This window comes from Bison bison, unplaced genomic scaffold (genome assembly GCF_000754665.1).
Source record: "Bison bison bison isolate TAMUID 2011002044 unplaced genomic scaffold, Bison_UMD1.0 scf7180017864143, whole genome shotgun sequence".
NCBI lineage: Eukaryota > Metazoa > Chordata > Mammalia > Artiodactyla > Bovidae > Bison > Bison bison.
Genome location: NW_011494715.1, coordinates 3,673,847 through 3,684,676, shown reverse-complemented (window position 1 = coordinate 3,684,676; position 10,830 = coordinate 3,673,847). Strand labels below are relative to the sequence as shown.

The following is a 10,830-nucleotide window of genomic DNA, read 5'->3' as shown; positions in this document are numbered from 1 at the left end:
TAATCCTGCCAGCCAGCCGGTCGCTGCCTGAGCTGTGTCTGCCCTCCCCGCCCAGCTGCCTGTCACCGGCTGGGCCTGACGAAGCCCAGAAGACCGAAGGCTCAGTCGCTGCCCAAAAACCTCGGGATTTGTTTGCTGCTCGTGCCTCAAACCGAGGCGCCAGCCCAGGGACAGAGCCTGGCCTGTCAGGAAATCCAGGCACAATCTCCGCTGAACTTTGGATGGGACTTGGGGCTGGGGTTCAGCAGGGACCTCTGGGTGGGGCTGGACGTCTTGAAGCCCCTTTGGCTCTGTCCCGTCTCTGGGCGGCCCCTCCACTCTGTTCACCCGGCCTGGCCTCCCACCCACTCTGGCCTTGATTTTGCACCACTGAATTGGCGCTCTGGGCATGGATAATTTCCATTGTGTTTGTGTGTTTTCCCTCCCGAGATAGACTGCAGAGTGACCTGGGGCAGCTGAGGATGTGCTGGGGGTGGAGGTGAGGGGTGGGGCCTAGTGATGCAGCCCAGGCTTCATTGCAATTTGTCGCATTTAATTATTTGCTTTGAGTTGTGCATCCCCAGCTAGATCGAGACAACTTAGGGCAGAGATTTTTGCCCCAGTTTTGCCTAATATGGGCTTCCCTGGTGGCTCAGACAGTAAAGAATCTGTCTACAATGCAAGAGACCTGGGTTTGATCCATGGGTTGAGAAGATCCTCTGGAGAAGGGAATGGCAACCCACTCCAGTATTCTTGCCTGGAGAATTCTTGGCATGGACAGAGGAGCCTGGTGGGCTACAGTTCTTGGGGTCACAAAGACTTGGACACGACTGAGCAACTAACACTTCCACGTTTTACACTTTGCCTAATATATCTCTATGTCCAGCACTTGCTTCAAAGGCAAGCAGAGTGGACACACACACACGGCATGTATCTGGGCTCTGGTGCCCCCACCAGAAACACAGGCACCTGACGGACTCGGCATCTGAGGACTGAGGGAGAGGAGGGTCTCCTCCCTCCCAGCTCTGGCTCAAGACCCAGCAAGTGGTAGCCCCCCTGAAGAGGGAAGGCACGAGGGGCACCTTTGCAGCAGAGCAGAGCCAGCTTTGCAGCTCCAACCCAGTGGCTGGCATGAACGTGGCCGAGTCCATCAGCCTGAGCTCGCTCTCTGGCTGTAGGGAGACAAAACAGCTTTCTCGCAGTACCCAGTGGATGTTGCCAGCTGTAATCCTGGTCTCTGAGTCCTCCCACTTCTCCCCCACCACCTCCCCTCTCTTCCTCTCCCGTCAGCCCCTCTCCCAGCCCTGACTTGCTGGCCAGCCTGTGGGTGGGTTCCCCAAGATTGATGGAGCCGGCCGGGAGAGGTCAGCTCCCAGCCTGTGTTTGCGTCAGCTAGCCATGGGGGAAGTCAGGGTGGGATCCTTCAACCTCCTGGCCCACATTTTTCTTGCAGGCACTTGGGTGGGCGTAGTCTGCCTTAATTCCTAGGCATATCCGTACTATTAATAAATTGGGCACAGAACAAACCAGGCTGGGTTTTCGCCCCTCCTTTAAAACATTTTTTTAATTGGGCATGGATGGAAGTGAGGAGTTAAATCCCCATTCCTGGGGTGAGGGCTCAATTCATTTTCTGCTTTTGGTTGCTAAAATGATCGTGAATTACGAGTTCCCATGAGGAGCAGCCCCAGACCACTCAACCTGTCTGCAAGTTCACTCTGCCTATGAGTCTCAAACTGGGTCAAATTTAAGAGCGACACACCTTACAATTGAGAAAAGGCCAGATTCCCAAATCTAGCTCTTCTATCTGTTCCCGTTCCCAAAATCCCAGCCCCCAGTTTCTCCCTGGTTGTTCCCACTCTCTCCCAACCCCACCAGCCCTGACAATAACCCATCACTGTTATCTCATTGGGTGTTTGCAGACCTCTTTACAGCCATTGTTGTGAGGTTTTTTTCCCTCTTATTTGCAAAGTACTTTACAACTTTTATTACAAGTCTTTCCTCTGAATGTGGGGTAACACTGACCCACTTGTGAGAGCTGGATTCCCATTGCCTTTCTAAGTGGTTGGTCCAGATCCCAAGATGCCCGGCACTGGGTGGGTGGGGCTTTTGAAAGTCAAGGCCATGGCCATGGCCTTCCTCATTAGAAATCAGGCTGCTGCCCACTTGCCCTCGGGAAGTTCCACCCAGGGCACGTCTATGTAATGAGGTGGTTGTTACCAAGGTTCACACAGATGTTAGTGCTGGTTTGGGGCTCCCAGCCTGTAGCCTCTCACCTTCCCCAGAGTGGGAGCTAAGCAGTAGTGTTTGAACTTTCTTCCCCTTCTTCAGTCCATCGGGTTCCTGCTTGTGTCAGATGTAAGAGAATAAAAGGTGCCTTCCCCCATGGCATAGTGGGAGTTGCTGTAGATGATCAGAAGTTTTGGTTTTCTTATTTTTTTTTTATCGTATTTAAAAGCTAAGCAATTATAACATTTCAGAATGATACTTTTAAAAATGAAAAAGCCACACAATTTATTAGCCTAATAGAAGCCCCTTCCTGGTGGTCTCAGCTGCTGTCACAGCGTATAGGATGTTTTGCAAGTTGCGTTTTTTTATTTAACATGGGAAGTAGGCATTTTTCTCTGTCATTAGGTTGTCTTCGTCATAATCATTTACATGTGTGCAACATCCCACTGAGTAGGTCAGATGACAAGATCTGTCTGGTAGAAGACATGGAGACTTTACCCATTTGGAGGTGTGGTAGGTTGTAGGCAGACGTGGTACATTTACGATGCTTTTAGGAAGCTCGTCCTTAACGGCTTTCCTTTGGCTGCTGTTGTAATGCCCGACTCTTCAATCTGGGTCAGACTTCTGCACCTTCTACCCTAGACAAGCAGTCTCTGCCACCATAAAACCCCACTTGCTTAAGATATGTGTCCCGGGGCTTCCCTGGTGGCTCCGTGGTAAAGAATCCACCTGCCGACGCAGGAGACATAGGTTCCATCCCTGGTCTGAGAAGATCTCACATGCCGTGGAGCAACTGAGCTCATGTTCAGCAACAAAAGAGGCCACCGCGATGAGAAGCCCATATATGCCCTGTGCACTGCAACTACAGAGCAGCCCCCACTCGCCACAGCTAGAGAAGGCCCTTGTGCAGCAATGAAGACCCAGCACAGCCAAAAAAAAAAAAAAAAAATTTTTTTTTTAAAGATACATGGCCCAAATGAGTTCAGTTATGCTGTTATTCATTGCTGATACTGTGGCCCAGTTTGCCCAACCAGGGCATTAGTGTTCATAGCTCCTATGACCTCCATCAGAGTGCTTAAATAGCAGGTACTCAGTAAATATTTGTTAGTGACAAATACATACTTGCCGACCTCCAGTGCCTTTCCCCAGCCTGTAAAATAGTTGCTTGACTGTGTAACCCATTCTGTGTGGCAGGTGAGAAGGTATTTCTAAGGCAAACCTTGGTGTTGGGTTCTCAACGCTCCAGGCCAGTAACCAGCAGAGAGACTGGAACTGCTAGGGAGGCTCCTGAGATGAGACCCTGTCTGGAAGGTAAAACAGTAAGTGTGAAAAGAAAAGGGAATGTCCCCTCCAAAAAAAGAGGAATGGATTGAGAGACCTCTGTTTGTGCAGCCTTCTTTAGATGAATCGGAACATAGGAAAGAAGTTGGTTTGCTCATCTTTAAAAGAAAAAGAGTGTGAATCTTTATCTGTGAGAGGCACGTTCTGAAATATTTATGAGTGAAATGGCAGAAAGTCTGAGAGTTTCTTTAAAAAAAAAAATCAGGTAGGGAAAGTGGGTGGAGGTATACATGAGATACGATTGGCCACAAAATGTTGAAAGCTGGATGGTAATTAAATAAGAGTTCGTTTTCCCATTCAGGCCACATTTGGGCCTGGAAAAACAACAACAACAAAAAGAATAATTGAGTTGTACTGGGTTTGGAATGGAAAGGTGCTGTAGAAAGTCCTCTGTCCGGAGTTAGACCCGAATGACGAGGATCTTTTGAGGCTGTAGCGCCATCTAGTGTTGATTACAAACACGCTACAAATGAGGACATTGCAAGCGCCTCTCCTTGGTCTGAGGGCCTTTTATGAACTCCTTTGGCCTTTCCAGCCCTCTCACCAGAAGGCTGGGCCAAGGGAGCGGGGCAACAGGCACGGGTGGGGTGGCAGTGGTGGGTGGAGGGTGACGTGCAGGTTGTTGACGCCTCCCCCGGGTTTGGGAAAGAAAGCTGAGTCCAGGAGTCGTCACGTCATGTGGGGCTCTGAAGGCCGGTGACCTTGCTGGAGGGTTCTCAGTGTGACCTGGGTGCAAAAATAGCCTCTCTTGTGACTGTGTGTGCTCAGCTCCCCAGACTGAGCAAACAGCCCCTCACACCTGCACACTGTTGACTCACAGTTACTTGTTTGCAGGTGCAAATGACTGTTTGTGTACCCAGACTTGAGGGGAGGGCCCCCCACCATCCTTTCCTCTCTTAGCTCATGTTCCCTTAGAGCAGGTAGTGGGGCCACAGAACTGGCAGAATGTGAGACCTTAACCCCCAGGGCAAGGGGGCTAAGTCCTGATGGCAGAGAAAGGCGTTACCCTCCTCCTCAAGTCTCCCCGTGAACTAGAGAAAAATCCACTCTTGCTTCTCGTAGTACGATAAGAGCAATCTGGACACCAGAGTGGCTGTATTTAGGGACAGAAAATTAGAAAGAATATAACATTTTTCAAAACAGGAAGCAATACTATGGAGTCAGAGAGACTTCTGGGAGTTCTCAGCCAGGCTTTAAATAGATAACAGGGAATAAGAAAACCGGCCCAACCTATCTCAGCAGGATGACACGAGTGAAATGTGTCCGTTGTTACCTTCTATAGACATTAGGACTTCCTTAGTGGGCCAGTGGTTGACTTTGAGCTCCCGATGCAGGGAGCTTGAGTTCGATCCCTGGTCAGTGAACTAGGTCCCACATGCTACAACTAAGACCCAGCATGGCCAAATCAATTAATCAATCAATCAATAAGTAAATATTTTAAAAAATTCTATAGACAATGGAAGACAAAGGGGGTGGGGAGGGAGGGGCCTGTGAGCGAGTGCAGGGGAGTGGTAGGGATGGCCACGTTCCTGTGGACAGGTTCCACTCTAAGGCATCATTGCTCATAATATGCACCTTTATCCCTTTGTTCCAATAAGCAAGAAAAACGTCAAGGTATGACATAGCATGATCATACAGATATTGAAATGAGAAAAATGAATTACAACCTTCTCATGCAGGGAAGTTTGAAAATTTCAAGAGCTTTCAAAAAAGAGAGTCCCTTTTGCTCAGTAATTCTATATCTAGGGGAATATCCTGAGAAATAACCAGAAATGCTAACAGTAGTTTACTGAATGAGCTGTGTCTACAAAAATCAGAAACTGGGTAATGACCTAGTAAAAATTCAGTGAGAATAAAGGATGGTGCATTTCTGTGATGGGATAATATACACTAAAGTTTCTGAAGAATTTCTAATATGGGAAAATGCTTTGATATGAAGTGAAAAGACAGGCTCAAAATGATATGGCCTGACCTCAAGTAGGCAAACCTGTGTCAATGTGTAAAGTATTACAAAGGATGTAATAGAACAAACTTAATAACATGGTGATCTTTGAGTTATAGGATTACATGTGTTTCCTATATTCTTTGTACACATTTCAGCATTTAACTTTCTTGAAGTAAATATTTATTATATTTTTACGGAAAAGGAACTGGAATCTCAATTCTGAAAGGGAAAAAAGAGAGAAAGAAGGTCTTGAGTGGAACTCAGTGTCGGGTGAGACCCCAGCTCTGAAGCAGCGGAGGGTCCAGGTGCTGGTGGTCTCTGCCGCCCTGCCTTCCCCTTCTCACAACCAGGGAGAGCCCTGCTGTGTCTGTGATGTCGGCGGTGAAACGTCCACTCCCCAGGACAGGCCTTGGAGCCGGTTCTCCAGGGTGAGGGCAGAGTGAGGAACAACATAGCAGCCCAAGGTGGCCCGTCTTCCACTCCTTGCAAGGGAAGGCCATCGTTTCTGTGGTCTCTGATTTCTGGGCATAAGCAGAGAGCTAATCCTCTGTGTTGCTTCCCACCCAGTAGATATGTTTGATGACTTCTCGGAAGGCAGAGAGTGTGTCAACTGTGGGGCCATGTCCACCCCACTGTGGCGGCGGGACGGGACGGGACACTACCTGTGCAACGCCTGTGGCCTCTACCACAAGATGAACGGCATCAACCGGCCCCTCATCAAACCCCAGCGCCGCCTGGTAAGCAGGGCCTGGTGCCACGTGGCCAGGGCGGGGGCAGGTGCCACGTGGCCAGGGTGGGGGCAGCGGGCTTGCTTCTCTGCTTCTCTCAGCTCCCGGCTTCGGGCTCAGCCTCAGTGGGCAGCTCCTGGTTTCGAATCTGGGGTTTCAAGTTATCTTTCAAAGAAGGTGCAGGTTGAAGGATTGGGTGGGTGGCAAAGAGTCATTTCGTCCACCTTCAGTGTTAGTTTGAACTGTGAGGATGGTCCAGCCCATTCAGTTCAACCCCTTAATTATGCAGAGTGAAAAGTGAGGCTGTGCCTTGCCTGCATTGTGTGGTGTGTCTCCTGTGCTCACGTCAACCCTGTGAGGAAGGCTGACTCTTCCTTTTATGTTGTGACTCACTCAGTTTTCAGCTGATCCGTTGACAAACCCAAAGATTATGTGAGGGTGTGCTGGGCCCTGTAGCTGGGGAGGAGATAGAAGCAAGTTTTTGGCTCCTAGTTTCCTGGTCATTTCTACCACGATTTAATTTTGACCAATAGCTTTCACAGATATTAGGGAAGGAAGAACAGAGGGGATAAACCGTGGTGCTTGCTTCCCTCTCTTGAAGTCAGTGTTTGAAGTCTCTGGGATACAGTAATTGTCAACTCCCGCCCCTGAGGCCCAGGTTAATTCTACTTTCCGGAGAAGTTTTTCTGCCTACAGTCCCCAGTGGTTGCTGGGCTCTTCCCTGACGTGAGTGACAGATAATGTCGCTGACGCAGCAGGAACGACCAGGATTTGCTGTCTCCGGCAGCCCAGCCCTCGGTCCCATGCACCCGTGAGAGGCTGGGGTACCCGATTCCCATCATCCGGGCATCGCAGCATCGGAGCATCCCTTGCGGTGGCCCCGCCCCGCGATTGCTCCTGGTGAAGCAGATGCCATGGCACCTGCCTCGGGCCTGAAGGGTCTGTCTCCTGTGTTGCAGTCTGCCTCGCGCCGAGTGGGCCTCTCCTGCGCCAACTGCCAGACCACCACCACCACGCTGTGGCGCCGCAACGCCGAGGGCGAGCCAGTGTGTAATGCCTGCGGCCTCTACATGAAGCTCCATGGCGTAAGGCTCCCTCCGCACCACGTCCCGTACTTTCCTCCAGAGCTTGGGTCTCATCCCTCTTCTTCCCCACAGATCATAATTCATTGTCTCCTTAAATATACTTAAATCTGGAAGGTCCAGAGACTGTCTTACAGCAGTCTATTAAGGCTGCTGTAACGATGCCATAGACTGGGCAGCTTGGGTCTCCTGCATTGCAGGTGGATTCTTTACTGACTGAGCCACCCGGGAGGCCCACGGAGCAGCTTGTGTGTGTGTGTGTGTGTTAGTCATTCAGTCATGTCTGACTCTTTGCAACCCCAGGGACTGTAGCCTGCCAGGCTCCTCTGTCCAAGGGGGATTCTCCAGGCAAGAATTCTCCAGGCAAGTTCTCTAAAGTGGGTAGCCATTCCCTTCTTCAGAGGATTTTCCCTACCCAGAGATCTAACCCAGGCCTCCTGCATTCCAAGTGGATTCTTTACTGTCTGAGCTACCAGGGAAGCCCTACTGGGCAGCTTAACCAACAAAAATTAATTTCTGTGGTTCTAGAAGCTAGAGGTCTGAGATCAGAGGCCAGATCAAGGGAGGACCCCCTGTCTGGTGGCAGATTTCTTACTCTGTCCTTACATGGTGGAAGGGGCAAGGATGCTGTGGGGTCTCCTGTATAAGGCCACTAATCCCATTCATCAGGGCTCAACTTCATGACCTCATCACCTTCCAAAGGCCCCACCTCCTAATACAATCACCTTGGACTATAGGTTTGTGAACATGTCAGTTTGAGGGGGATACACATTCAGACCATAGCTGACATTGCTAGGGAACATCACTTCCATCTTTAATACTACCTAAGTCTAATTCCCATTTTACCGATGAAAGAGACTCAAAAGTAGTCTGTATATGTGGTAGTATGATATATAACAAAGGTAACAATTCAATGGATAAAGAATAGCTTTTTAAGAATGCTTGTATTGACCCAGTCTGGAACACAAAAATGAAACTTGGCCTCTGCCTCCTACCAAAATCAAAAATAAACTTGGGTGTATTAAAGATATGAAATGTAAAACCTCTTTAAAAAGGGACAGTAAAAATACTAGAAGAAAATATAGAGGGAGAGGTTATATAACCTTGGGGATGGGAGGAGAACTTTTCTTCGGCAAATTTTCAAAACTCTTAAAGCCATAAAAGAAAAAGATATATTTGGTTGTATACCAATTCATATTAGTATATGGAAAAAGATACCCCAAGAAAGTAAAACCAGGGGGTAAGGGGAGAGGGAAATGAGGAGTTCCTGTTTAATGAGCAGAGAGTTCAGTTTTGCAAGATGAAAGTGTTCTGGAGATGAATGGCGGAGACGGTTGCATAACCGTGAATACGCTTGACAGTGTTGAACTGTACATTTAATAATGGTCAAGATGGTAAGTTTCATGTGACGTGCACTTTATGACAATGTTTCTAAAGTACTAATGTGGGCGGGGGTGCACATGAGGGCAGGATTCTTCTGAAGTCAGGATGGTGTTCAAGAAGGTTCAAGGTGGGCGGAGGGGAGGAGGGCTGGGAGGGAAGGACACTTTCTTCCAAAGGTGGAGGTGCTGGCTCATCTGACTAGGTCGACCGGAAGGCAGTTCAAGTTCACGGATGCTACTGCCCCCTTTTATTTTTTAGCCACTCTGGTGGCTTAGTTCTCTGACCACAGAATGAACCTGGGCCCTTGGTAGTGATAGCGCAGAGTCTTAACCACTGGACTGTCAGGGAATTCCCTACACTTCCTTCTTTAACAATTCCATGTTCATATCTCAAAAGTGGCTGTGGCTTTTCCTTTGGCTTTTGCAGGTGTGGCCTGTATTAGTCCCACAGGAGAGACTAGCATAGACCCGGGACTGAACAGTTCGGTTGGCCAGGCCTGAAAGAAGTCAGATGTAGGCAAGGCACACTATTTTAAAATACTAGAAAGAGGACCCTGCCAGTCTGCCGCTTTCCCTCCCCCAACCCAAGACAGAGTTCAGTGTTTTTATTTTTTCTGTTTTCCCACATCACCTAAAATCTGGTTATTTTCTATTTGTCTGTCTTTCCCAACACACTGTGAACTCTACAGGCAAGGAACTGTGTCTTTAAGTCTGTTTCCCCAGGGTCTAGTACAGTATCCCAAAATATAAGTGTTCAACTCATCTTTTTAATAGAATTGATTTCTTGCTCAAAAGGAGTTCCAGGCCTGATTGACTTAGGCTCAGTCCCAAAGTTTGTAGAGGAATTGCACAGATCTGGCCCTCCCAGTGTGTATTTCTGTGTGTGTGTGTGTGTGTGTTGTGTAAATACTGTCACAGATCATGTACAACTGGAAAATCATGTGTGTTGACTTGCAACCTCCTAGGTCCCCAGGCCTCTTGCAATGCGGAAAGAGGGGATTCAAACCAGAAAACGGAAGCCCAAGAACCTTAACAAATCAAAGACACCAGCAGGTGAGAAAAAGATCTCTGTGTAATTCTATGAATAACTCAGTAGCCCTCAGAGTGAATGAGCATCCTGTATGCTCAGGTGGGCCAGCCCAGGCTGCAGAGGTGTAATGATAGCGTCGTCCATTCCCCGCCTTTCAAGACAGAATGAATAACTTAGTGCAAAAGTAACATTGCCATGGAACGTATTGGGAGCTTTTAAAGCAGGTTCAACTCTTGTCATGCCTGATTTTTGCCAGTTACAAAGATTGCAGAGGTCCAGCTAGACCGATCTTGGAGGAGAAAGGAAAATTACTCAGCCCCTCCATCTTTAGTGCTGCAGCTACTGAAGAACTCGAGTCCTTTTGGCTCGCTTTGGGCTAAATGGGGTCAAGAAACACTGGGCCCATGAGTTGTGTTCAGTTAGACTTGGATATTGATTTGTAAGCTAGTGTATAATTAACATTGTGTGTACTTTGTGCTTTACAAACCTCCTTCACAAATACTGTCTCGTAGATCCTTAAAGACCCTCACTAGACCCCATTTATGATCCCCATTTTACTAATGAGCAAGCTGAGGCTTAGAGAGGGCAGTGACTTAACAAGGGTCACATAGCTGTGAATGGGTGAAACCCCTGTGGTTTCACTTAGGAAATATGGGAATTCTGTTCAATATACGTTCTGCCTCTCAATTTCTAGATTTCAAGATGAGGACTACTTGGGTCCCCTACCAAGAGCATTCCCTGCTTGACTGACATGTACACACAGCTATATTTAAAATGGATAACCAACAAGGACCCACTGTGTAGCACAGGGGACTCTGCTCAATGTCACGTGGCAGCCTGGATGTGAGGGGAGTTTGGGGGAGAATGGACACACATATACGTATGATTGGGTCCCTTTGCTGTCCACCTGAAACTATCACAACATTGTTAATCAGCTAAACTCTAATACGAAATAAAAAATCTAAAAAAAGAGCACTTCCTTCTCAGTCAGTACCACTGTCAAAGATTTTACTGGAAAATGTGGCAGGGGCAGAGAAAATAAGTCAGCTGATCTGATGGGAATTTTATCTTCTAACGTAAGGCCTGACAAGTTCGGATGACTTTCCCTGTTCCACTG

General features: G+C 48.2%; 1 protein-coding gene across 1 annotated transcript in view; it reads left to right on the top strand.

The window, feature by feature from the left end:
* The window catches only part of GATA4 (GATA binding protein 4), a 52,353-nt gene that overhangs the window by 37,737 nt on the left and 3,786 nt on the right, over positions 1-10,830 (top strand). Inside the window, exons 4-6 of the mRNA XM_010840311.1 lie at positions 6,062-6,228; positions 7,179-7,304; positions 9,649-9,736. Coding sequence (XP_010838613.1) covers positions 6,062-6,228; positions 7,179-7,304; positions 9,649-9,736 — 381 coding nt within the window. The remainder of the gene's footprint in view (positions 1-6,061; positions 6,229-7,178; positions 7,305-9,648; positions 9,737-10,830) is intronic.